Source organism: Papio anubis, chromosome 13 (genome assembly GCF_008728515.1).
Source record: "Papio anubis isolate 15944 chromosome 13, Panubis1.0, whole genome shotgun sequence".
NCBI lineage: Eukaryota > Metazoa > Chordata > Mammalia > Primates > Cercopithecidae > Papio > Papio anubis.
Genome location: NC_044988.1, coordinates 61,742,323 through 61,769,498, shown reverse-complemented (window position 1 = coordinate 61,769,498; position 27,176 = coordinate 61,742,323). Strand labels below are relative to the sequence as shown.

Below are 27,176 nucleotides of genomic sequence, written 5' to 3'. Positions count from 1 at the left end.
TCTCTACAAAAAGAATACAAAAAATGGTTTGGTATTGTGGTGTGCGCCTGTAGTCCCAGCTACTTAGTAAGAGGAAGCTGATGTGAGAAGACTGCCCAAGCCCAGAGTTTGAGGCTGCACTGAGCCAAGTTCGCACCACTGCACTCCAGCCTGGGTGACAGAGTGAGACCCTGTCTCTAGAAAAAAAACTGCCGAGGGCCTATGAAAGTCCTAATATGCCCCTAGGGTGGAGAGGAGACTGCCCAGAGATGGAGCCTGAGGGAGGTGGAGGCAGAGGGGCTATGCTGTGGGAAGAGCCTCAGCAGTGAGCGTCTCCCTCCATCCATGCTCCAGCCTTCTCTCTAGGAGCCAGGACACCTGGGTTTGACTCACGCTAGCCCTTGGGCTGTCCCAAAAGCAGAAGAGACAGTGTCTGCTCACCCAGCCCAGCCTGGCCCAGCCTGCACCCCAGGGACCAGAGCAGGCGTGGGAGGGTTCTCCATCAACCCAGGGAGAGGCCCAGCAACTAGGGAGGTGCCACTCTCCCTGGGGTCCACATGTCCCACCAAGCCTTCCTGGCTGAAGCTTAATGCCCATGGGTGCCGGTACCCCAGACCCTGACCACACAGATCTCTGCACAGGCCCTTGGTGCAATCACTGTGCTCCTGGAAAGCTGCCAATTGAATCCCATCTTCCCATTGGCTCACCTGGACATTGCAAAGCTGCTTTCCTGCTGAAGGGAGGGGCTCGCTGTGAGCATTTCCTAGGGTCTTTGCTTCCTGTTTGTCCTTAAGGAGACAACTATGCATAGAGAGGCCTCAGGATTTGGGCAGAGATGAGGGAGTGGGGAGGGTCTTTCAGGGAATGGCTGGCCTTGGCCCATGTGGAGGCAAGCAAGGAGGCTGTCCCATCAGGGAGTCCCCAGCGTGAGTGGGGAGACTGGGCAGTCACACTACACTGGGGCTGCCTCCTTTCTCTGGCTGAGCAGGAGAGTGGAGAGAGTGCAGCTTGCCTGGGGGAAACTGAGATGGGCTCCCTGCCCACCCTAATCCCCCTGTTCCAGACCCACAGCCACTGACCAGATCAGATAGGGCACGTTCCTGCATCGAGCTGCCCACTTACTGGGACCGTGCTGACGCAGGCAAAGAAATATTAACCCGGCAGAATGGTTGCATGTTCACGTGTGCGTAACTCGGGGAGTGTGTGTGTGTGTGTGTGTGTGTGTATGTGTGTGTCTCACTACAGAGAGGCTTCGGCGTGCAAGATCAGACACACATAAGCAGATGCATGTGTGCGCACATACACACACACCCACACACCTGTCCATCCACACAGGCACATGCTCACATATAGGTATATACAAAGACACAAATGCTTCTCACACATGCAAATTTCTTCAGTGTTGTCTCCCTGGCTGCTTCTGTTAATAAGACCCTTCTTCCTTCAGGAAGCCTTCCCTGATAGCTCCAGCTCATACTAGAAAGTGACAAGCCTGAGCTCAATCCCTGGTTTCAGGCAGCTGAATATAGGCTCTTTTAGGACGGAGTAGGCTGAGGGTGGAATTCTGGGTTCTCGACTTCAGGGGATCTTCGCCCTTGCACAAGCGGCTGTGCCTGATCCTGTCTGCCTTGGTCTCCATCTGCCCTGTCCTGAAAGCCCGTGGATGACTCTGAGAAGGATGAGAGCCTGGGCGGGGGGTGAGGGGGAGTTCTGGTAATTTGTGGGTGTGAGAGTTAAAGACCTTCCTGGGTCCTACCTGTGCCCTTGCCCCTCCCCGGCCTCGCCACCTAGTAGGGGAGCCCTGGTCTCCTTGGGGGAGCCAGAGCCCTGGTCTGGATGTTCTAGTTCTAGGTGATCTTGGGCAAGTTGTTACCTTGCTCTGAATCTATTTTCCTACCCGAAAAATGAGTTTGGAAGGAGACACTTACCTGGGTGGGGCTTAAGTGTCTTTTCTTTTTGGGACATTCTGAGAACGTTCATGGCTTCAGATGATTTGAGAGAGACCAGGGCTCCTTGAGGGACCTACCCTGCCCTCCTACCCCCACCCCTGCGCCTGGAGCCAGAGTAGCTCCTTCCTTACTTGTTTATACCATGGGCTCCTGAGTTATGCAAAGGATTCCGTGGCTCGAAAGAGTCAGAAAAAACACAAGTGTAAAACAATGTGATGAAAAGCAGGTTTTGTGATAAGTTAATCCAATGGCATGTTGATTGAAACAAATAATTTAATCAAAATGTTTCTTTTGTGTGTGTCTATCAACACTTTGGGGAACATTTGAGGGCAGTTTTTAGCATCTTTAGTCATTTTTGTTTCTTCATTCTGATATTTTAAAATTTTAATTTTCATTTTCATTCTTTATTGAGTTTCAGCCAATTGTGTTTATCCCATCCTGTTCATAAAAGAGAAGAGCTGGGTCCGTTTAAAATTGGAGACAATCTAAACACCCATCAATAGAAGGATTCCGCATGATATAATCTCCATCAGGTGGAATGCTGTACAACAGGCATGAGGTGGACATGGACCTACTGGCACAGAAAGATATTCTTGACCAACGTTTGAATGAAAAAAGTATTTTAGGCAGGGCGCAGTGGCTCATGCCTGTAATCCCAGCACTTTGGGAGGCCGAGGCGGGTGGATCACCTGAAGTCAGAAGTTTGAGACCAGCCTGGCCAACATGGTGAAACCCCATCTCTACTAAAAATATTAAAATTAGCTGGGCATAGTGGTGCATGCCTGTAATCCCAGCTACTCGGGAGGCTGAGGCAAGAGAATTACTTGAACCCCAGGAGGCGGAGGTTGCAGTGAGCTGAGATGGCGCCACCGCATTCTAGCACTCCAGTGACAACAGCGAAACTCCATCTCAAAAAAAAAAAAAAAAAAAGAAAGAAAAAGAAAAAAGAAAAAAGCATTTTCTTTTATTCTCATATGTATTTATTTATTTTGAGACAGAGTCTCACTCTGTCACCCAGGCTGGAGTGCAGTGGCGCCATCTCAGCTCACTGCAACCTCCGCCTCCTGGGGTTCAAGTAATTCTCCTGTCTCAGCCTCCTGACGTAGCTGGGATTGCAGGTGCCTGCCACCATACCCGGCTAATTTTTGTATTTTTAGTAGAGGTGGGGTTTCACCATGTTGGCCAGGCTGTTCTCAAACTCCTGACTTCGAGTGATCCACCAACCTCAGCCTCCCAAAGTGTTAGGATTACAAGGGTGAGCCAGTGTGCCCGGCTATATTTTTATTTGCTAAAAATAAAACCGTGTGTGTGTGTGTGTGTGTGTGTGTTTGTGTGTGTGTGTCCTGGACAGTCACAGTTTAAGCATCAAGAGGGCCTGAGGTTAGACTAAAGGTATACCGGGTATAAGGTTGTGTCAAATATTGTTTCTTTGAAATTCAAATTTAACTGGGCATCTTATATTTTATCTGCTAACTCTACTGAAGCCCATCCTATGAAGAAAGGACCCCAGGTGTTCCCTCTCTGCCCCACCCCCATCTTCACTGGCTCAGAGACCCCCCGTAAGCTCTGTGCAGACTAACATGCTTCACAGCTCTGACCCAAACTCCCACCTTGGTGGCCCCTTTAGCTGCCACTCTTCTCTCTGCAGTTGAACTTTCTGCCTCCTCAGCCTCAGCTTCTTCAGCGCTGTTGCCACCCTCTATCCCCACCAGCTCATCCAGGCAGCTGTATGCAAACACCTGCCTGGCCAGCCCCTCCCAGCACCCAACTCTGGGGCAACAGCCCCCTACTGGCTCCTGTCAGTCTCTGGGCAGCCCTGTGTCTGGGTTTTCAGCCCCTTCCCCACCCACTCGTTCATCATCCCTGTTCCCCAGAATCCTGACCCTGGCCCCTGCCTCACTCCCTGTGCTTCTTGGGTAGCCCCAGCGACTCTAGTGCTGAAGCCCAGGGGCTGATCTCCTCTTCTCTTTCTCCAGCTAGACCCCTCTCCCGAGCGCAGGCCCAACTGTGCCTCTGCCTGCTGGATGCCCTGGGACCTCGGGGACCTCAGGTTGACCCCATTGCTCTTCTCTTTATTAAGAACCCTTTTTATTTTATTTTTTATTTTTTTTATTTTTTGAGACGGAGTCTCGCTCTGTCACCCAGGCTGGAGTGCAGTGGCCGGATCTCGGCTCACTGCAAGCTCCGCCTCCCGGGTTCCCGCCATTCTCCTGCCCCAGCCTCCCGAGTAGCTGGGACTACAGGCGCCGCCACCTCACCCGGCTAGTTTTTTGTATTTTTTTAGTAGAGACGGGGTTTCACCGTGTTAGCCAGGATGGTCTCGATCTCTTGACCTCGTGATCCGCCCGTCTCGGCCTCCCAAAGTGCTGGGATTACAGGCTTGAGCCACCGCGCCCGGCAAGAACCCTTTGAAGGCTCCTCAGGCCCTTGGGTTAAAGTCTGAACTCCTGGGCCTGGCCGACAAAGCCCTTCATGGTCTACCCCTGCCCATTTCCACAGCCCTCTGCAAGTCACTCACAGCTCCCAGGTTTTCTCACAATCCCATCAAGCTTCAAATGCCACGGTGTCCTTCCTCCCCCTGCTCGTTTTGGAAAACTCAGTTCCCATGTCACCTCTTCCGGAAGACCCTTGTCCCCCTCGAGCTTGGGCTAGCCCTGTCTGTATTCCTTCCAGCTTATCTGGTGTGTCCTAAGTCACCTGCTGCTTACCTGTCTCTGCCATGAGACAGACAGGACTGTGTCTTCTCCACCTCTCAGTCCCCAGGGTCAAGTCCTGTAAATGAGCTTAGGGTCTGATCTGCGACCCCAGCATGGATCCCAATTCCCTCCCTCACCAACCTGACACCAGTCCAGTTCAACTCTGAAGTGCTGACCTCATCCAAGACCCCAGATCCACTTCTGACATGACCTCATCCCAGCCGTGGGAGCACACATGGGAAAGGAATAAAGGCAGGGCTCTCCCATTTCCAGGCGTGCACCCCTCCCTTCCTGAGGAAGAGAGACTGAGTCTCAAGCCCACGTACAATCTGCAGAGGGAGGCTGGGTGCAGTGGCTCACACCTATAATCCTAGCACTTTGGGAGGCCGAGACGGATGGATTCCCTAAGGTCAGGAGTTTGAGACCAGCCTGACCAACATGGTGACACCCCGTCTTTACTAAAAACACAAAAAACATTAGCTAGGCTTGGTGGCGCACACCTGTAATCCCAACTACTTGGGAGGCTGAGGCAGGAGAATCACTTGAACCCATGAGGCAGAGATTGTGGTGAGACAAGATCGTGCCACTGCACTCCAGCCTGGGTGGAGCGGGACTCCATCTCAAAAAAAAAAAAAAAATCTGCAGAGGGAAGTTAGTGCCTTACAGAGGGCTTCTGACTAGGAAGCCCCGGGACTGCGGCCAACCCCTTTCTCTCCCCGCCTCACCCCTGCAGAAGGACCTGCAGAAAAAGCTGGAAGGGGTGGGAGGGTGTGTGGGGGCTATGCAGGTTCCAGACCTGGTCTTTGGCACCCTCTACAGGACAGTTCCATTCCCACACCTGGGCTTTGGACAACTGAATCCTATGCCTTTTCCCACCCATGGAGCCTGGCCCCAGAAGTTCTCAGGACTTACCCACCATCCACCATGCCACACAGCAAGTGTCCTCAGAGTCTGCAGACCAGAAACACCTCCCTTGTGTCTCAGCACTGGGCCACCTGCTGAAACCCCAAACTGCCTGCCCCATTGTTTGAGACCTAGTCAGGCCCTGGCTCCAAAAGTCCTCTTGGACTGCCACTGGTCCCCAGGGTCTCTCCTGACCACACCTCGGTCCCGGAGCTCCCATGCTGCTGAGCCCCGAACCCCACGCCCCGATCCAGCTCTGGCTCCTTCACAGGGGCCCTGCTGACCTTTCCTAAGGGAGGTGTTTTCCTGAGGACAGGGTCTAGGTTTCCACCTGCTCCTCGGACTAGGGGCCCTCAGAGGGGCCAGGCCTGGGCTTCTACCTCCTCCCTCAGGCTCGTGTTTCTCTGCAAATATGGCTTGTGTGTCCTCCTTCCTCTCAGACTGGGGGCCCTGAGGACTGGGCCTGAGTCTCCCTTTCCCCCTTCAGAATGGGGCTCCCTGAGGACTGATCCACGGCCTCCCCGCGTCCCCTCCACCTGGCTGTTGATCTCCAACACTTCCACCTCCAGTCCTATTCTGCACAGCTCTCCCCAACTCTGGGGGCTCAAAGGCCTCTGCAGCCTTCCCCAGGGCTGGGGCTTGGGGAGGGCTTCCTCAGGCGCTGCCCCAGAGTCAGGCTGCACATTGGCTTGGAGGACAGGCCTTTCCTCTGGGACTGTGAGGCCCAGAGTGCCCACCCGGATCTGCACCTCTGACCTCACAAAGGGCTGCTTCAGAACTCGGTCTCCATGGCACCGCTGGCCAGACGAGGGATGTTATTTTGGGCAGTGCATCCGGACTTGGCTCAAGTGGCACCAGCCAAACCCCAGCCTTACTGACCTCTCCCCTAGAGGAGCAGGAGCAGTGCTTGAGGCCGCCCTTGGAGGGCTGAGAGGCAGGCTCTGGACTGGGGACACAGGGATAGCCGAGCCCCAGCTGGGAGTGGAAGCTGAGCCAGGGACCGTCTCGGAGGAACAAGATCAAGATGCACTTTAACTGAGAAGCCCCCAAGGCAGAGGCTGAGAATCAGAAGGCATTTCAGCAGAGTGAGTGGGGCTCCAGGCAGGGTGGATGGGGCGGCCTCCTCAGTGCCCAGATCCGGAAGGGCCATTCCCTTGGTACCACACAGGGAGGAGGTGACTGTGGGATTGTTTGGGGAAGGAGCGCCGGCTGGGAGTGGAAGGCCTGGCTTTCTGGCTCTGGTGCAGTCCTGTGTTGCTGTGTGACACAGGCACACACACGCTCTCTCTGAGCCTCAGTTTCCTTACCTGTATACTGGTTGTTGGGAGGACCAGCGGTAGAGCAGAGATGGCAGGGATGTGCTGGGCTGGGCTGTCAGCAGACCATGGGAGTGGGACGAGGAGAGAGCTGAAGACCACCGGCCGTGGACCACAGGGGGAGGAGTGCAGGCCAGAGATGGGTCAGCTGCCGGCTTGCTGCAGTTGTTCCTCCCGCGGAGTCCCCTCCTGCGGGGCTAGAGCTGGGGCTGGAGGGTTTCTGCAGTCAGGGCTGGGGATTAGAGTCTGTGCTGCAGCTAGAGGGAACTGAGTTAGAGAATGAGGAGGACAGACAGGGTGAGGGGACTTGGGGCTACCTTCATGCTGTCAATTAGAGAGAAAGATAGGAGTACAAAGGGGAATTTTTAGGCAAGGTACAGGGTGAAATGAGTTTTCAGAGCCTCATCCTGTGTGTTCACCTTGTGTGTGTGTGTGTGCGCGCGTGTGTGCATGTGTGTGTGTGTGCAGGTCCTGGACAGTCACAGTTTAAGTTAGCAGCAAGTGGGCTTGAGGTTAAATGTATAGCACGCAAATACGAGGCTGGAGCCACTGAGCAGAGGCTGAGGGCATCTCCACAGTTCAAAGCCGGGCTGCAGACAGGGAAGGTCTGGAGGAGCGCTGGAGGGTCTGGCCTGGGGTTGGGGTCCTGGGGCCAGCATGGGTGGGTGGGGCTCCAGGGCGTCGCCTCATTGGCTGAGCACTGCTCCTCCCTCCCTGTTGCTTGGCTGGGTTAAGGGAGTGGCACTAGTAGGAGTTGCCCCAGGGCTTCTCCCCTGGGGGCCAAGGTCTGATAGAAGTGTGGGGCCAAGTTCTGTGTGCTCCAGCCATGGTGACCTCTCTTTGGCTCCTCAGCATCTACAAATCTGAAAGACAAAACATGGTTCAAACATCCAGGCACAGACGGTAAGTACCCAACCCCCTTCTCCCCCTCTAGCCCCCTGTCCTCCACCCAGCCCACTTCAGTGCCCTTCCTGCTCCACCCTCAGCCTCTTCCTTGGGGTAGCTGTCCCCCCTCTACCTCCTCCTCTCCACCCACCCACTCGCCTCTGAGGTCCCAGAAGAAGAGCATCTTACACCTGTTGCCTGGGCTGGGTCCTAGGGTGAGGGGAGGCTCAGAAAGCCTTGGATGAGGGTCAAGGCATGCAGGTGGCCTTCAACTCAACCGAACTCAGCACCTCTCACCCTCTCAGGCTCTGTTGTCTTTGGGGTGAACAAGAGCCAGTCCTTGCAATGGCCAAGGCCCTGCCTATGTAGTCCTTGTTAGCTTTCTGGCCTCCCCACTCCCGCCCCCTGCTTTCCCTCCTCCAGCCACACTGAGCCACACCGAGTTTCTTTTCTGTTTTTTGTTTTTGTTTTTGTTTTTTTTGAGACAGAATCCAACTCTGTTCCCCAGGCTGGAGTGCAATGGCGCGATCTTGGCTCACTGCAACCTCCGCGTCCCGGGTTCAAGCGATTCTCTTGCCTCAGCCTTCTGAGGAGCTGGGATTACAGGATTATAGACACATACTACCACGTCCAGCTAATTTTTTTTTTTTTTTTTTTGGTATTTTTAGTAGAAATGGGGTTTTGCCATGTTGGCCAGGCTGCTCTTGAACTCCTGACCTCAGGTGATCCACCTGCCTCGGTCTCCCAAAAGGTTGGAATTACAGGCGTGAGCCACTGCACCCGGCCTCACACTGACTTTCTTTGCTTTCTTCAAATATCCTGGGAGTCCTCTGATGACTGTTCCCTCCACCTGAGGGGCTTTCTGCAGTTAACATACAGCCCACTCTCATCTCCTTCATGGCTTTGCTCCAACGCCACCTTCTCAACAGGGATTACTCTGACTGCCCTATTTGAAATCACATCCCATCTCCAGCCCCTGCAATCCCAATTCCCCTCTCCTTCCTCTGTTTTTTCCATACTAGCTGGTACCTTCTCTTATACAAATGTACTTGCTTATTACACTTCATTGCTGTCAGATCCACACGAGCAGGAATATTGGGCTGTTGTACACTTGGAAGGAGAGAACGAATAATGCCCCTCTGTTGACATCACTGCCTCCAGCCTATGTCTCTCTCCAGGGCTTTAGATCCTGTTTCTAGAGACCCACTGATGTCTCACAGGCAACTCAGCTCCTAGATGGAAACGGCCTCCTCCACCCCCTGCAAGTTCACTCCTCCTGTGCTCTTGGCTCAGTCAGGGGCCCCCTTCTCCTCAGTTGCTCAAGCCAGAAGTCCAGATCATATCCTTGATACTTCCCTCTCCCCTATGTCTCACATCCAGTCACCAATCTCCTAAAATATCTAGAATGTGCACAGCTTCCACCATTCTTTCTACCTCCAGCCTACTCCCCCACGGCCATGTCAGGCCACCACCCGCCCATTCTTCAAAACCTTCTTCAGGCCCCACCTCCCACGCCTCCCCTGAGCTCCCCCAGTCCCAGGCTGCTTCTCTCTGCTGATGTTGCCATTACCCATCTCTTCCATTAAACAGAGTGACCCAAGGGTGGAGAGTGGGTTTTAACTTTGTATTCCTGGTGCTTGACTCGTAAGTAGGTGCTCAACAAAAAAAATTTTTTTTTTCTTTTTTGAGACAGAGTCTTGCTCTGTTGCCCAGGCTGGAGTGCAGTGGTGCGATCTCGGCTCACTGCAACTTCTGCTTCTTGGGTTCAAGTGATTCTCACGTCTCAGCCCCCCAGCTGGGATTACAGGCACCTGCCACCAAGCCCAGCTATTTTTTTTTTTTTTAAGTGGAAATGGGGTTTTGCCATGTTGGCCAGGCTAGTCTTGAACTCCTGACCTCAAGTGATCCACCTGCCTCGGCCTCCCAAAGTGTTGGGATTACAGGCGTGAGCCACCATGCCTGGACAACAAATGTTTGTTGAATGAAGAAATGTTGGTTAGCAGGTTGAATTGTTGGCTTGTGGTTAGTTGGATAGGTTATGGTTGACCAGTTGATTCGATAATTAAATGAGTTAATAGCTGGTTAACAGGAGAATCAGTTAGTTGGTTTTTGATAGATTAGTCAAAGGGTTAGTAAGCCACCGGGCGTGGTGGCTCACACCTGAATTCCCAGCACCTTGGGAGGCTGAGGCGGGAGGATTGCTTGAGTCCAGGAGTTTGGGACCAGCTTGGGCAACATGGCAAAACCCCATCTCTACAAAAAATAGAAAAAAAATAGCTGGGCATGGTGCGTACTCCTGTACTCCCCGCTACTTGGGAGGCTGAGGTGGCAGGATCGCTTGAACCCTGGGAAGTCTAGGCTGCAGTGAGCTGGGACTGTGCCACTGCACTCCAGCCTGGGTGACAGAGTGAGACCCTGTCTCAAAAAAGGAAAGAAAGAGAAAATAAACAAGCGTTAGTGAGTTGTTAGCTATTTAGTTCCTTGGTTAGCAGATTACTTAGGGGATCTGGTTGGCTGTCAGTTCCTTGCTTTGTAGGCTGGCTTTCTTGGGCCCGTCTTCTTAGTCTGTACCCTCTCCTTGAGCTCTGTCGTCTGTGTCCATGGCTCAGAGGACCATCTGTGATTTGCTGACCTCCACATGTGTCTGTAAGTGAGACCACATGACCAGCTGCCTCCTCACTGGCCATCCCACCCAGGTGTCCAGCGGGCTTCTCACACTCAGCATGTCCAGAAAGGGCCTCCTCGTCCGTTCTCCCGCAGCTTCTCTGCTGCGCCCCACACTAGTCATTCCACTGCCCTAGCCAGGACCTGAGGGCGTCGCTGAGCTGCCCCGCTCCCTTCCCTCTCTAACCGAACACCAATCCTGTCAGCTTGACTGTGCTCTTGTGGCCGTTGGCACTGCCATCTCTGTGGCGCAGGCTGCCACCACTTCTCTACTCGTCTGTGGAGAAGCTGATGCTCACCCTGCCTTAACTCCACTTCCTCCATCCTGGCCTCCACAGGGGAGGCAGCTCTCTTGCTGAAATCCTCCAGTTGGCCCATGGCCCTCTGGTAGAGTTCAGACTCCCTAATGTGGGCCATGGGGCCTTCTGCCACCTGGCCCTGGCCCCTCTCTGCCCATCTCATGCCACCTCCACTCCTCTGTGGCCAGCCCATTCCTGCACATTGGATACTGCCTTAGCTGCAGGCCTTTGCACATGGCAGTCCTATGCCCAGAATGATCCCTGCCTCCCTGGAGGCTCCTTTACCCGCCAGCCTTCTTTTCTTGACCTAGATTTCCTTTTCTCTGGGAGCCTCCTACCCTCTCCTCTAGGCCATTCACTTCCTGCACATGCCCCATGGTGCCCCTCTTCCAGCTGGGGCAGTGCTCATCACACTGCACAGTAATTGCTCAATCGATTGCTTTTCTTCCCACAGGCTGGGATCATACCAGTGTCCCTTACTGCAGCGCCTGAACATTCTAGGCGTAGTAGATTCAAGAAATCTTGAGTTCATTGGCTGGTCGGTGGTTATCTGTTGCTTACTGTGTCTTGCCTGCTGTGTGGTGATGAGGAAGGAGCCAGGCTTCCAGGATCCTCTTGGTGTTCTTGGCTTTCTGCTCTGTCCACTTCTCTCCCCTCTTCTGTGGTTGCCTCCAACACTGGAGCTGGGGTTAGATGGGGGCCAGTGGAGGGTCACCTCACACTGCTAGGGAGAGCAGCAGCATTCCTCGGGACTCCTAAATTCCCCTGGCCTCACAGCAGCAAAAAGCAAGCAGAGGGAATGAGAGATGTCCAGGCATGGAATAAAACATCTTCCACTTTTCAGCTGAGACCCTCTGTTCATAGCTCACCCATCCCAGTCCTTGCTCTATTCCCTGCCCCAGAAAAACAAAACAAGGGATGAATAGATGGAGGGGGATGCAGAGTTGCTTGGATAATCCACTGGTCCCCATCCAACTCCAGCTCCCATGCAGCATCGTATAGGGGTCTCATTATCCCATGGCCAGCCTCCTCAGCCCTGAAGAAGAGACCCTGCCAAGGCAAGCAACAGCCCAAAGACAGTCCTGGGAAGGTACCATAGAAGCAGGGGAGAGGTGGACAGAGCAGGAAACCCAGAACACCAAGGGAATCCTGGAAGCCTGGCTCCTTTCTCATCAGCACACAGCAGGCAACGCCCAGCCAATGAACCAAAGATTTATTGAATCTACTATGCCTACTGTGTTCAGGCACTGCAGTGAAGGAAACTGGTATGATCCCAGCCCTTAGGAAGAAAAACAGTTAATTAAGCTTTTTTTTTTTTTTTTTTTTTTTTTGAGACAGGGTCTCACTCTGTCACCCATGCTGGAGTGCAGTGGTGTGATCTCAGCTCACTGCAACCTCTGCCTTCCAGGCTCAAGCAATCTTCTCACCTCAGCCTCCCCAGTAGCTGGGACCACAGGCATGCACCACCACACCTGACTAATTTTTTTTTTTTTTAATAGAGATAAGGTTTTGTCGTGCTGCCCAGGCTGGTCTTGAACTCCTGGGCTCAAGTGATCAGCTTGCCTCAGCTAGTCCTGGGATTACAGGCGTGAGCCACTGTGCCTGGCCTAATTGAGCAATTACATTGCAGTGTGATGAGCATTGCCCCAGCTGAAAGAGTGGGCACCATGGGGCATGTGGAGGAAGTGAATGGCCTAGAGGAGGGGGTAGGCCGCTCTCCCAGAGAAAGGGAAATTTAGGTCAAGGAAAGAAGGCTGGCAGGTAAAGGAGCCTCTGGGGACGCAGGGGACCATTTTGGGCGTAGGACTGGCATGTGCAAAGGCCTGCAGCTAAGGCAGTACGTGATGTGCAAGGATAGGCTGGCCAGAGGAGTTGAGGGGCTAGTGTCAGCTTCTGGGCATGCAGACAGTGAGAGAGCAGAGTGACTAGTCTAAACAAGCACTAAGGCCACACTTAGAGGTATCTGTATCCCTCTTCTTCCCCCCCACTTTTTTTCTGTTTTTGAGACGGAGTCTCCCTCTTGTTGCCCAGGCTGGAATGCAGTGGTGAGATCTTGGCTCACTGAAATCTCCGCCTTCCGTGTTCAAGCGATTCTCCTGCCTCAGCCTCTGAAGTAGCTGGGATTACAGGCATGTGCCACCATGCCTGGCTTATTTTGTATTTTTTAGTAGAGATGGGGTTTCTCCATGTTGGTCAGGCTGGTCTCGAACTCCCCACCTCAGGTGATCTGCCCACCGTGGCATCCCAAAGTGCTGGGATTATAGGCATGAGCCACTGGGCCCGGCCCCTCTTCTTCCTCTTTATCCTCCATCCCCACCCCACCACCTTCCCCAAACTCCAGTCCTATACCTCTCCCTACGCAGATTTGGGACCTGTTACTCACTGTTTCATCTACCTGTCCATCTAATTGTGCACTTCACTAAATAAAATATATATTAAGTGCCAGGCACTTTGGGAAGCTTTGAGGATCTAGTTGAGAGTAAGACAGATTCCCCAGTTTTCACTCATTCAACAAATATTTATTGTACATCTACTATGGCCTGGCATTGTGCTAGGCACTGAAGATACACCAGGAAGTAAGATCCAGTCCTTCCTTTTCTCCCTCCCTCTCTCTTGATCATTCATTCATTCACTCACTCTCTCACAAACCTCTGTTTGCACTGACCTGGTTGCAGAGCCTGGTGCATTTTGCTGACTCCTTCATCTTTGACAGAACCCGGTACATGTTTCAGCGCTCAGTGCTGTTTATAGAGCTCGGCAGCAGACTTTGTCACACCTCATGCTGTTTGTAGAGTGTCTCACTGTTGCCAGGCCCTGGCCTGTGACCCCAAAGTTCTGGCTCTAGCAGATAGGCAGACAGACAGATGGATAGACATAGACAACTGAGCTCCACTTTCCAGTCTGCTCTCTCCTACCCTGCTTTTTCCCAGAGACTTGTTGGCATCGTGGATCGCACTTTCAGCTCCCCACCTGCCCCTCTGCAAAGTGGTTTCATTAGTGTGCCATTTTTACTGGTCCAGTCCCAACTAGAAGGAGCATGGCCTGGCTGTCTACCCCGTTCCTCTCCATGTCCCCATGGCTCTCAAGTGTCTCCAATTCCAGCTGTCCCAGCTGCCCTGGGCAAGAGGAGGTGTGTGTGGTGAGGCTGCTGGGTTACCCATTAACTCAGTTGTGAGTTGAAGAGCCAATGGGCAGCAGGCAGACTTGAGTCTTCTTTCTGTCTATGGGCTCGGGTCACTGTCTCAGGTCCACCCGTGGCTCCAAAATGGTCTCCTGGTCCGTGATAGCAAAGATCCAGGAAATACTGCAGAAGAAGATGGTGCGAGAGTTCCTGGCCGAGTTCATGAGCACGTATGTCATGATGGTGAGTGGGTGGGCAGCACGAAGTGGGTGGGGCTCCACCAGGGCCATCCATGACCCCCTCCCCATGCTGACCCTGTAAGTCACATTGTCCATTCCTTGCCTCTGAGCTGGGAGCCAGGGGAAGCAGCAGAGGAAAGTAAAGAGGTGGGGGGCCTTTCTCATCAAGTCTATTTGGACAGAAAGGCTCATAATATGTGGGGGTCGAATGAAACCATGCACTGGGGTATCAGGGGCATGGCTGGAAATGGGGAGAAGGGAAACCCAGGGTGAAGAGATTGAAGAGGCCCAGGTGCAGTGGCTCATGCCTGTAATCTCAGCACTTTGGGAGGCTGAGGCAGGTGGATCACCTGAGGTCAGGAGTTTGAAACCTGCCTGGCCAACACGGTGAAACCCCGTCTCTACTAAAAATACAAAAATTAGCTGGGCATGGTGGTGGACGCCTGTAATCTCAGCTATTCAGAGGCTGAGGCAGGAGAATCACTTGAACCTAGAAGGCAGAGGTTGGAGTGAGCTGAAATCACATCATTGCACTCCAGTCTGGGCGACAGGAGTGAAATTCTGTCTCAAAAAAAAAAAAAAAAGAAAGAAAGAAAGATATTGGCCGGGCGCGGTGGCTCAAGCCTGTAATCCCAGCACTTTGGGAGGCCGAGACAGGCGGATCACGAGGTCAGGAGATCGAGACCATCCTGGCTAACACAGTGAAACCCCGTCTCTACTAAAAAATACAAAAAACTAGCTGGGTGAGGTGGCGGGCGCCTGTAGTCCCAGCTACTTGGGAGGCTGAGGCAGGAGAATGGCGTAAACCCGGGAGGCGGAGCTTGCAGTGAGCTGAGATCCAGCCACTGCACTCCAGCCTGGGCGACAGAGCGAGACTCTGTCTCAAAAAAAAGAAAAAAAAGAAAGAGAGATATTGAAGAGAAACTTGATGATCAGGCTCTGAGAATGAATCCAGAGGGCACTGGGCGATGTTGAAGGCTGGCAAGCAGGGGAGTGACATGATCAGATTTGGATTTTAAAGGTAATTTTGGGTGCAGTGTAGAGCAAAAGCAGGACAGGCACGGCTGGCAAGAGGGAACCACTTAAGAGGCTGTTTCTGATCTGGGACAGAGAGAGGGTGATGACTGGTCTGGGGTTGGAGAAGAAAGCACGTGTTTGAGAGGGCTGTGGAAGATGGAACTGGGGAGACTCTGCCAGCAGAAGATGTGGGCAAAGCGCTGATGAGCTGTTCTGGAGCACGGGGCCCAGCACAGGGTGAGAGGCGAGATGCCCATGGGGAAATCCGGGAGATAGTTAAACACAGGCAAGGGGCTGGAGCTCAGGAGAGGCTTGGTCTGGAAGGAAAAAGTTGAAGTTCATCATAACACAGGTGGTGATTGTCGACATTGTCCAGAGAGAGTGTACAGAAAGAGAAAAGGATGGTTTGAGGACAGAGCCCTGAGGAATGAAGAGGTGCACGCAAAAGAGCCTGAGAAGGAATGGTCAGAGAGGTGGGAGGAGACCCAGAGCAGACTGCATGACAGAGGGGGGCAGTGGTTCCACCAGGAAGAAGCTGTCAGCAGATGGGCCACGCAAGGTGAGCACTGGCAAGAGGCCTTAGGGTTTGGCAACGTGGAGGCTGCTGGTAACCTTGACAAGGTCTCTTCTTTAGTGTGTGACTGGGACAGAATCCAGACTGCAGGCGGGATGTGAGGTTGCTCCCTCTCCACCTGCTTCAGCCCTGCCACTTACCACAGCGAGCCTCTGCCCTTAACACGACTGTAGCCATGTTTACTGCATCTTATGCAGGGTCCAGGTCTAGAAAAAGAAGGGGCAGCCTCGGGGAAGGGAAGCCAAGGCAGCCAGGTGCATGCTAGAGGAAGGTGGGGTGAGAGAGAATGTTTGTGTGTGTGGTAGCGCCCATGGATCTCAAGGGAGAGAGGAAATCAGAACACCAGGGTTCTTAGCCTGACCCTGCCAGTGAGTCACCGGTTGGCCTTGAGCAGGTCTCTCCCTGGCTTAAAGCCTGACTTCTCACTTATATTGTGTAGAATTAGGACTTCACGGGCTTTGGAGCTGTGTTTGAATCCTAGCTCTGTTATCTTCTAGCTGTGTGACCATCCACAAGTATCTTAACTGTTCACAAATTTACCTTTCTTGTTTTTGAGACAGGGTCTCACTCTGTCTCCTAGGATGGAGTGCAGTGGCACAATCTCGGCTCACTGCAGCCTCCACCTCCCATACTCACGTGACTCTCTTGCCTCAGCCTCCTGAGTAGCTGGGACTACAGGCTCGTACCACTGTGCTCAGCTAATTTTTCTATTTTTAGTAGAGATGGGGTTTCAGCCTGGGTTGGCCAGGCTGGTCTCGAACTCCTAAATTCAGGTGACCTGCCTGCCTCGGCCTCCCAAAGTGCTGGCATTGCTGGCGTGAGTCACCTCGCCCGGCCCACAGCTTTAGCTTCCTTATTGGTTAACAGGAACACTAACACCAAGCTGGAGGACTTGTGTGAAGAATGCCAAGTCTCAGCACCCAGTACACATGTGGTACCCATGTATTGGTTTCTTGTTATTAGGACAGGTGCTCTCAGCTGCTCTCTCCTCTCTGCCTCTGGCCCTCCCCTGCTCCTCTCTTACCTCCCCACCTGCTTTGGCTCCTGAGCTGTGAGGACAGCAGCTAGATCCTGTCCCTCCTTAATCCAGGGCAAAGTAATTCACTTATCACAAGACATTCCAGTCCCATGAGGGCTGTTAACCCTTGGAACCTCGGAGGCAGGAGGGTGCGTCCTCTGAGAGCTGTTAGGGAAATAGGCACTGCCCACATGCTTGATATCTGCCCACATCTCTGTTTCTCTTCCTTTTATTGAGATTTTCATTGAGCACCTAACGCATCCCGGGCTTTGTGATGGGAAGCACCTTACGTGAAGCATCTTCCCAAATCCTCGCAATAGCCCTGTGAAGTAGGTACTATTATTATCCCAGTTTCACAGATGGGAAAACTGAGTCTCCTTGAGACTAAGCCTCTTGCCCAAGGTCACACTTTAAGTCAAGATTAAATCCAGTGCAGTCTAATATCACAGTCTTTTTTTTTTTTTTTTTTTTGAGATACAGTCTTACTGTGTCATAGTGGTGCGATCTCGGCTCACTGCAACCTCCACCTCCCGGGTTCAAGCGATTCTTGTGCCTCAGCCTCCGGAGTAGCTGGAATTACAGGTGCATGCCACCATGCCCAGCCGATTTTTGTATTTTTAGGAGGGACGAGGTTTCACCATGTTGTCAAGGCTGGTCTTGAACTCCTGACCTCAAGTGATCCTCCCGCCTCGGCCACCCAAAGTGCTGAGATTACAGGCTTGAGTCACCGTGCCTGGCCTAATATCACAGTCTTGACCCTTAACCTCTATGCTCTGTCCCTTAGCTTAAATATGGCCAGCTTTTAAAGACTCTGGCTTGTCGATGCTCCCCCAGCCAGGGTAAGGTCCTCATTTTCAGGTAGTTCAAGACGCCTCTCTCGGCCTCAGTTTCCCCATCTATAGAGTGGGAGAAAAATTCTTGCTGTGCAGATTTGCTGTGAGAATTGAAGACAGTAGCGCTTTAAAAGAACTTTGTGAGGTGTAAGCCTATGTCGGACATTGTGTTGTTGTTATTTTTAGTTGCCAGGCTGTGCCAAGAAGTGAGGGCTTTTTTTTTTTTTTTTAAATATATATATAGGAATTTCAGTGAGTCACCAGGGTGAAGGTTTTGCCAAAAAGCTAGTGTGACCTTGGCCCCATTTACTGCAGCCGGGACGAGGGAAGCGGACTGATCCATGTTGCAGCTTCCAGGGGTGTTGCCCTTGGAGCTGGCCTCCTGGCTGTCGGGGAGACTTGGATGGGCTGGGCCACATTCACTGATCAGGGAGAGGAGGGGCTGGAGCCATCCGGGCCCCGGAAAACCAGCCGTACACGTGAGCCATGGGGCAAGGGTTGTAGATCACATGCTACAGGGGCCAAGAGAGTGGCAACTCAGGGCGGTGGGGACTTTGGCTGGCTGCTGAGTGCCAATCTGTGCGAGGCTGTAGCTGCTGCCACTCCAGCTGACTGTTGCCATGGAGGGTGGAATGCAGGCCAGTGTTGCCTGAGCTGCTCATTTTTCAAGAGAGACGGAAACTTCTGTTCTTCAAAACCAAGTTATCTAAACAAAACCTGTGTGCTGGATGAATTAGGGCATGACTTGCCAGTTGGCAACCCTGACACAGGGAATCATGTGGGGTTCATTCGCTCACCCATTTTTTTTTTTTGAGACCGAGTCTCACCCTGTTGCCCAGGCTGGAGTGTAGTGGCGCCATCTCGGCTCACTGCTCTGCCTCTTGGGTTCAAGCGATTCTCCTGCCTCAGCCTCCCGAGTAGCTGGGATTACAGGTGTGTGCCACCACGCCTGGCTAATTTTTTGTATCTTTAGTAGAGATGGGGTTTCACCATGTTGGCCAGGCAGGTCTTGAACTCCTGACCTCATGATCTGCCTGCCTCGGCCTCCCAAAGTGCTGGGATTACACCACACCCGGCCTATGCTCATTCAGTATTTTTAGCACATGGTATTGGAGTGGGGGAAAGGCCATGGGGGCCCCTGTTTTCAGACCCTCCATGCCTGCTCCAGTCCCTCTACCTCCTTATCCCGCCAGCCTGTCAACCTGTCCTGGCCTCACTCCCCACTGCACCCACATCTGTTCCTGCCCTCCCCTGCTATACGTTATCTTGGATCTGAAGGCAGCCCAGCTCTGGGTTCCCCCTTTCTGTCCTGGGGCTTCTGAGGGACCCAGTGGGGCCTGCTCAACTGCCTCTCCCCCACCATATCTGGGCTATTTCACATGTTCTCAGACTTCCCCAAATCTGCTCTGTACTCTGACTTTATTTGTTTATTTATTTTATTTTATTTTTTAAAATAAGCAAATGGCTTGACCTGCTGCTTGACAGGTAAAATAATCAACACTTCCTGTGGTGTTCACCTCACCCTCTTGTCCCTCTCACCACCAGACCCATTAACCACATATGTATCCACATATCACCCCTTGGCTGGGGTGGGGTCCTCTCCTTCCTGGAGGACCCCTCCACTTCTGCACCAATCCAGCTGTCCAGCCTACTCAGGTACTTCACACTGTCACTTTATTCTCTCCTTTATCTTCAGCCTGTCCCTCTCTCAGCCTATAAACATACCGAAGTTTCTCCACTGAAAACAACACAAAACGAAACCTCCCTCCCCTCACCCTGTCAGCCCCTTCGCGGATCCTGTTCTCTCTCCCCTGCTCCTCAGGCGAGTTCTCAAAGAGGAGTCTACACTGGTGCCTTTCAACTCTTTGCTGCCACCTCCTCACCTCTCCAGCTCTGGAACCGGGCTTCTGCCTCCACAGCTGGATGACGCAGTGCTCACCATGTTCCTAATGACTGCTGGATTGTCACATTAAAAAAAAAAGCATGCTTTCTAGGCCTGTACGCACTTGACCTAGAAGCTCCATGCGACAGTGTGGACCGCACCTTCCTTGGGAAACTCTGTTTCTCCTCGGCATCCATGGCACATTCTCTCTCTGTTCCTCTCCCATTTCAACACCTGCTTCACAGTTGAGGTTTCCAGCGTCCACCCATGAGTGTGATGTGTGGCTCTATGGGCAGCCCCAGCTACCTTTTGTTTTTGTTTTTGATAAGGAGTCTTGCTCTGTCATCCAGGCTGGAGTGCAGTGGCTCGATCTTGGCTGACTGCAACCTCCGCCTCCCGGGTTCAAGCAATTCTCCTGTCTCAGCCTTCTGAGTAGCTGGGATTACAGGCGAGTGCCACCACGCCTGGCTAATTTGTGTATTATTAGTAGAGACGGGGTTTTGTCATGCTGGTCTTGAACTCCTAACCCAAAGTGATCTGTCCACCTCGGCCTCCCAAAGTGCTGGGATTGCAGGCGTGAGCCACCGCGCCTGGCCTGGTCTGCCTTCTTACCCTGTACCCCCTCCTGGGGCCTTCTCCACTGACGGCTTTGACTTCGGCCCTCATGTCCACAATTCTCCAGGTTTTCTCTTTCATCAACGCTAGAACAAAGCTCTCCAGGGGAAATACAATACAAGCCATCTATATAATTTAAATTTTTCTAGTATCCACACTGAAAAGGTAAAAAGCAACAGGTGAAATTAATTTTAATAATTAACCCATATATCCAAAATCCTATTTCAAGATGTAGTCAGTGTAAAATTATTAGGATATTCTGGCCAGGCATGGTGGCTCAAACCTGTAATCCCAGCACTCTGGGAGGCTGAGGTGAGAGGATTACTTGAGGCCAGGAGCTCGAGACCAGCCTGGGCAACATAGTGACACCTCATCTCCACACAAAATAAATTGAAAGGCCGGGCGCAGTGACTCACGCCTGTAATCCCAGCACTTTGGGAGGCTGAGGTGGGTGGATCACGAGGTCAGGATATCGAGACCATCCTGGCTAACACGGTGAAACCCCATCTCTACTAAACCTATAAAAAATTAGCCGGGTGTAGTGGCAGGTGCCTATAGTCCCAGCTGCTCAGGAGGCTGAGGCAGGAGAATGGCGTGAACCCGGGAAGCAGAGCTTGCAGTGAGTGGGAGATCGCGCCACTGCACTCTAGAGACTTTGTCTCAAAAAATAAATAAATAGAAAAAATTAGCTGGGGCCCGGCACAGTGGCTCATGCCTGTAATCCCAGCACTTTGGGAGGCTGACGCAGGCGATCATCTGAGGTCAGGTGTTTGAGACTAGCCTGGCCAACATGGTGAAACCCTGTCTCTACTAAAAATACAACAAAACAGCTGGGCATGGTGGCGTGCACCTATAACCTCAACTACTTGGGAGGCTGAGGCAGGGGAATCACTTGAACCAGGGAGTTGGAGGTTGCAGTGAGCCGAGATCGCACCACTGCACTCCAGCTTGGGCAACAGAGCAAGGCTCTGTCTCAAAAAAAAAAAAAAAAAAAAATTGGCTGGGTGCCATGGCACATGCCCATAGTCCCAACTACTTGGGAGACTGAGGTGGGAGGATCATTTGAACCCAGGAGATGGAGGGTGCAATGAGCCCTGGTCACGGCACTGCACTCCAGCCTGGGTGATAGAGCAAAACCCTGTCTCAAAAATCAATCAATCAAACAAACAAACAAACAAAACAGAGGCACGAGAGAGTAAGGCATGCGTGGAGCAGCGCAGTTGTTTGGTTTGAGGCCATCTGGCATAGGTAACTGCCTAGATTTAGTCCTGGCTCACCATGTACAGGCTGTGTGACCTTGGACAAGCCATTCAAGTTCTCTAAGCTTCAGGTTACTCAGCTGTCAAGTAGGGGAGAATAATAGTACCTAACTCATAACATTGGCGTGTAAGGGTTAAAGGAGGTGATCAGTATAACTTGCTGACATGTAGGCAGTGCTCAATAAATGGTTATTATTATTTAGTAGCAATACTATTGCTGAATGGAAAGAATATTGGGGCAGATATGAAACAGGCAGAAAGGATGAAATTATGCAGGGTCTTAAATGGTGGCCTACTGAGTTTGGACTTCATCCTAGAAGTGGAGGGGAGCCAGTGAGTGAGCCCGGGAAGACACGATGGGGTTTTTGTTAGGAAGGTCACTCTGGCTGCAAGGAGGAGGCTGGGTAAGGTTTGGGGAGAATGTAAGCAGAGCTGATTGGGTGTTGGGGAGGATAGCGAGGAAGCTCCCATTTGCAACATCTGAGTTTCTGGCTCTGCCAACGGGGATGGGGAACATAGAGTGAGGAGCAGGTGTGCTGTGAGATGGCAAACCTTCAACAGAACCTGAGACGCCCGTGGAACACCAGGAGAGTTCCAGTGGGGATTTGCAAATAGGGATCTGGCTTCCCAGCGGAGATGATGGGAATTTTACTGCATCAAGCATAGCTGAAGCTGTCGATGTGGTAAAACCATGCCTGAAAAGACCTTTGGAAAATCAGGAGGTTGCTGGAGCCCTTGGAGAGAGCTTTGGTGTCTGTGACATGTGGAAGTGGAAGCCAGATTGACGAGGGGGTGCGAGGGAAGGGGTGAAGCAGCTGGACAGCGTGTTCTCTCATGCAGCCTGACTGAAATAGGAAGGGGGCATCCTGGAGAAGGACACTGGGCAGGGGTGGGACAGTTTGCTGGGAAGGATGAGATTCCAGTCTGTGGAAGCCAATCAATGGGCGGATGGAAGGTACTGGGGAGATGGAGGCCTCTGCAGAGGGAGAGGATAGCACAGAGCTAGGGCTGAAGGCAACAGTGGTTCTAGACTGAGGCTAATGGGCCTGAAGGTACGCCCCTTCCCCTGTGAAGGCGGTGTCATCTGAGGAGCCCTGAGGGATGGGCAAGCAGCAGCAGCTTGGAATGCTGCCTGGGGTCAGTGGAAATGAAGCTGAGGGCAAGACAGTTAGGACCCCACTGTTCCAGCATTGTGGAGGTTGGGGTGGAGGGTGTGTGTGTGTGTGTGTGTGTGTGTGTGTGTGTGTGTGTGTGTATGCAGGGAGGGGTTCCTGGCAGAGTCAGGCATGGATGGATTTGGAGGTCCCTTAAAGAAACTTCCTTCAGGCCGGGCGCGGTGGCTCAAGCCTGTAATCCCAGCACTTTGGGAGGCCGAGACGGGCGGATCACGAGGTCGGGAGATCGAGACCATCCTGGCTAACACGGTGAAACCCCGTCTCTACTAAAAAAATACAAAAAACTAGCCGGGCGAGGTGGCGGGCGCCTGTAGTCCCAGCTACTCGGGAGGCTGAGGCAGGAGAATGGCGTGAACCCGGGAGGCGGAGCTTGCAGTGAGCTGAGATCAGGCCACTGCACTCCAGCCTGGGTGACAGAGCGAGACTCCGTCTAAAAAAAAAAAAAAGAAACTTCCTTCAGGCCAGCCTGAAGTGTGAGGGACTCTGAGAGGGTGCAATCCACATCAGCCATCCCCTCCTTACAGCCCTGCCTTACCCCAAAACTTCAGGTAGGCCTGGGGCTGAGGTGCTTGGATGTCTGTCGTAAGAGCTTCTGACTGCCGCTCCACCTGGCTCTCAGTGGCTCAGGTCTGAGAGGCCTCAGCAGGGGCAAGGAGAGGAGGCAGTAAAGAGGGAAGGCTCTGGGGGAAGAGGGCGTGGCAGAGGATTTTCGAGGCAACGCCAGGGAGGCCCAGGGCACGGGGGTGAGGAGCTAGAACTGAGCTCCGAGCCCTCCTCTGAGGTTGGGGCTTCTGGACAGGCAGCCCCCTTAGAGGACCTCCCTTGTAGGTGTTCGGCCTTGGTTCCGTGGCCCATATGGTTCTAAATAAAAAATATGGGAGCTACCTTGGTGTCAACTTGGGTTTTGGCTTCGGAGTCACCATGGGAGTGCACGTGGCAGGCCACATCTCTGGTGAGTGAGCCCAGCCCCTGCCGGACCGGGCAAGACGAGGTGTCCCCAATAGGCTCTTTCCTGCCTGCCTCAGTCAGCCCCTTCGCCAGCACAACCAGTGCCTGAGCCTGGCCACTGGGCAGGAGGAAGTCTCCTCTGAACCCCGTGCCTATGACGTGTCTGCCCCAGATTGTTCCCAGGTCCCCCTGACCCACCATTTTCACTGGCTGGGTCATCTTAGGCAAGTCATCACCTTCTCTGTTCCTCAGTTTCCTTAACAGTGAAACGAAGACGGTGGCCCCGGCCTCACTGGGTGGTTGTGAGGGCTCAGTGAGAGAGCTCTGTCACAGAGCACGCTCTTATACACACTAGCCATCGTTGTTCTCAATACTGTTTGTCACTGTTGTTTGTTTTGCTCTCCCTCCCTGACACACTTGCCTGCTGCCCACAGGGGCCCACATGAACGCAGCTGTGACCTTCGCTAACTGTGCACTGGGCCGTGTGCCCTGGAGGAAGTTTCCGGTCTATGTGCTGGGGCAGTTCCTGGGCTCCTTCCTGGCAGCTGCCACCATCTACACCCTCTTCTACAGTGAGTGTCCTGCCCAGGTGTCCGCCTCTGGCCTCAGCCGCCTCCTATGAAATATGGGCAGACTGGACCTCAGTGTCCTGATTAGTAAAAATAGCTGGGAGAAAAAAGCCCTGGAGCTCCCCCACCCTCTCACCTACAACCTCATTTCTGGGATCCCAGTGGGGCTTAGCTGGGGGCAGGTTCACACGACAGTCTGTGTCTCCGCAGCGGCCATTCTCCACTTTTCGGGTGGACAGCTGATGGTGACCGGTCCCGTCGCTACAGCTGGCATTTTTGCCACCTACCTTCCTGATCACATGACACTGTGGCGGGGCTTCCTGAATGAGGTCAGTGGTCCGGGATGAGTACCCCTCCCCCTGCCCTCCACCCCTGAGGACGGAGCCAGCAGGGAGCCCCTCCGGATAGACAGGACAAGAACTCTGGATGGAGACTGTACCGAGACGTGTCTGTGCTGGTGGGCTTGGATCTGGGGCACTGCTGAGGTCCTGTGGCTTGGGGAGCGACCCAGGTGAGCTGCCACAGCATCTGCTCCTTAGGCGTGGCTGACCGGGATGCTCCAGCTGTGTCTCTTCGCCATCACGGACCAGGAGAACAACGCAGCACTGCCAGGAACACAGGCGCTGGTGATAGGCATCCTCGTGGTCATCATTGGGGTGTCCCTCGGTATGAACACAGGATATGCCATCAACCCGTCCCGGGACCTGCCCCCTCGCGTCTTCACCTTCATTGCTGGCTGGGGCAAAGAGGTGTTCAGGTACTGCCCCTGCCCAGGCCCATTCCTTCGAGTTTTTCTGTGGTTCCCCTGTGTGTTGAGGGGTGGCGGGTGATGTGAGGGGCAGCGCAGTAGGGTCCTGCTGAACCCCCAGGTGGCCTGGGGAGCAGGAGTGAGTCCCAACATTTCCCCAGGCCAGTACAGATACAGATCCTGCACCTGCACTGGGTGTCAACCCTGTCCCTGAATAGGGCTGAGGCTGACCGGGTCCCCGGGTTGGGGATGTTTCCTGGGGTAGCCTGGGGATGAATTCTCTGCTCAATCTGTCGTGGGCCGAGGTGGATGAGGGTGCTGTCCTGGGCATCAGCCCCCTCAGCAGGCCTCTGCCTCTTGCCTGCAGTGAAGGGGAGAACTGGTGGTGGGTGCCAGTGGTGGCACCACTTCTGGGTGCCTGTCTAGGTGGCATCATCTACCTGGTCTTCATTGGCTCCACCATCCCACGGGAACCCCTGAAATTGGAGGACTCTGTGGCGTACGAAGACCACGGGATAACCGTATTGCCCAAGATGGGATCTCACGAACCCACGATCTCTCCCCTCACCCCCGTCTCCGTGAGCCCTGCCAACAGATCTTCAGTCCACCCTGCCCCGCCCTTACATGAATCCATGGCCCTAGAGCACTTCTAAGTAGAGATTATTTGTGATCCCATCCCTTCCCCAATAAAGCAAGGCTTGTCCCACAGCAGTAGCCCCACTTCCTGGGGGCCTCCTGTGGTCAGGCTTCCCTCCTGGGTTCTTCCAGGAGCTCTAGGGCTATGTCTTAGCCCAAGGTGTAGAGGCGAGGCGCCTTGAGTCTTTCACGCCCTGGGAACTGGGGTGTCCCAGGGGGAGAATGGGGAAGAGCTGACCTGTGCCCTCAGTAGCAACAGGGTGAGATGAAAGAATGACAGAAACAGAATGAGGGATTTTCAGGCACGGGGGAAGGAAGGGCTGTTTTGGGGAAAGGACCGTAGCTGGCTGGTGGGGAGCCGGCTTTGGAAATACTTTGAAGGGATCCTGAGATTGGACTCTAGACTCTCCCCTGGTTCTTCCTTTCCCTGAGTTCTGGCCAGTTCTTGGACCAGACAAGGCAAGGTCCAAGAATGTAGATCAGAATTTTTTAGCCTTTTTTTTATTAGTGCCTTCCCTAGTAGTCTTCTAGATTTTTTTTCCTTAATCACATGAAATTTTAATATCACAGATATACTATATATCTATTTATGTGCTGTATATGTTCTGTGCTTTATACATAAAAAAGAGTTAAGATTTTTTTTTCACCTCTCCTTTTAAGAATCAGTTTTAATTCCCTTGAGAATGCTTGTTATAGATTGAAGGCTGGTAAGGGGTTGGGCTCCTCTTTCTTCTCCCTGGTGCCAGCGTGCTCCCACATGAAGGAATTGAAAAGGAAGATGCAAAGAGGGAAATCCTTAGAACACATGAAGACACAGGAAGAAGCCTCATAGGGCCCCAAGAGCCCCAGGGAAGCAGCCGCAGAGGTTGGGTGGGGGTGGGGGGCCAGGATCTGCTGACCCTGGGGCCAGGCAGGAGTCACTCTGCTGCCTGGGGCTCAGAAAGCAGCATCACCCATGGTTCCTGTCATTGCTCATGCATTTTGCCTTTCAACAATTATTGTGCACCTACTGTGTGCAGGCCCTGCCTGGACACTGGGGATGTGCAGTGGGTGTGCTGTGCTCTGCCTTTGAGGGTTGCAGTTTAATGGGGAACAGGTAATTATAAGGAAGAAGGTGCGTGCAGAGTGGGAGGCTTGGAGGCTGTGGGGCTCGGGGTGGGGAAACTCACATGCAGCCTCTGGGTCAAGGCCAGGAGGCTTCCCAGGAGGAGACAGAGCAAGGTATGGTGGTGGGGGGTGTCTTTTTTGGGGCTGGGCGCTGCACTTTACAGTTTGAGGGGATGGGCAGAGGAAGCTGGGCTTCGTTCTGGAGGTGGGGGACATGGTGAGGTGAGGTTTAGAAAGCACACCTGAGCCACAGTGTGTAGGATGCTGGAAATGGTGGAGACGGGCCTGCGAAGACTGCCGGGAAGTGATGAGCCAGGAGCAGCAGCCGGGCACCTAATAATGGGTCAGCACTGTGGACGTGGAGACGAGAGATGGGATTGATCAATATCCGAGAAGTACAATGTGCAGGACTTAGGCTCCATTTGGATGGAGTGGGTGAGGGAGAGGGAGGAGTCAGAAAAGGCTTCCAGTTTCCAGCTTGGGCCTGGGGATTGGAGATGTCCCCACTGAGAGTAGGACACAAGTGCGGAAATGGCTTGGAGAGGAAGATGATAAGTTACATCACGGACGTGCTGAGTCTAAGTTGCCTATGGGACTTGGAATTGGGGGTGGCAAAGGGTATGTGATCTTGAGCAAGATATTCAACCCTTCTGGGCCTTGGTCTTCTCATCTGTAAAATGACGATAAGAATATTACCTCCCATTTGTGTTGCTGTGAAAATTAAATGCGCTACCACATGTAAAA

General features: G+C 53.1%; 1 protein-coding gene and 1 long non-coding RNA gene across 7 annotated transcripts; one reads left to right on the top strand and one right to left on the bottom strand.

Moving 5' to 3' along the window:
• On the bottom strand, positions 1-6,365 carry LOC103878243. 4 transcript variants are annotated; one of them, XR_004177914.1, is made up of 4 exons: positions 6,064-6,365; positions 5,537-5,639; positions 4,637-4,700; positions 1-2,499 (listed from the first exon to the last, which is right to left on the bottom strand). It is a non-coding gene; the product is annotated as an uncharacterized LOC103878243 (long non-coding RNA). The 4 variants fall into 4 exon arrangements; XR_004177913.1 differs by having other exon boundaries at positions 5,537-5,619; XR_004177912.1 differs by having other exon boundaries at positions 1-2,502; positions 5,537-6,365.
• AQP7 (aquaporin 7) lies at positions 6,304-27,176 on the top strand. 3 transcript variants are annotated; one of them, XM_021927442.2, is made up of 8 exons: positions 6,304-6,612; positions 7,696-7,746; positions 13,938-14,055; positions 23,253-23,376; positions 23,807-23,944; positions 24,152-24,270; positions 24,481-24,698; positions 25,116-27,176. In XM_021927442.2, exons 2-8 carry the CDS (start codon positions 7,721-7,723, stop codon positions 25,315-25,317), a joined length of 945 nt encoding a protein of 314 aa, XP_021783134.1. In that variant the 5' UTR covers positions 6,304-6,612; positions 7,696-7,720; the 3' UTR covers positions 25,318-27,176. The 3 variants fall into 3 exon arrangements, with proteins under 3 accessions (XP_021783134.1, XP_009186894.2, XP_021783135.1); XM_009188630.4 differs by having other exon boundaries at positions 25,057-27,176; XM_021927443.2 differs by lacking the exons at positions 6,304-6,612; positions 7,696-7,746 and having other exon boundaries at positions 13,966-14,042; positions 25,057-27,176.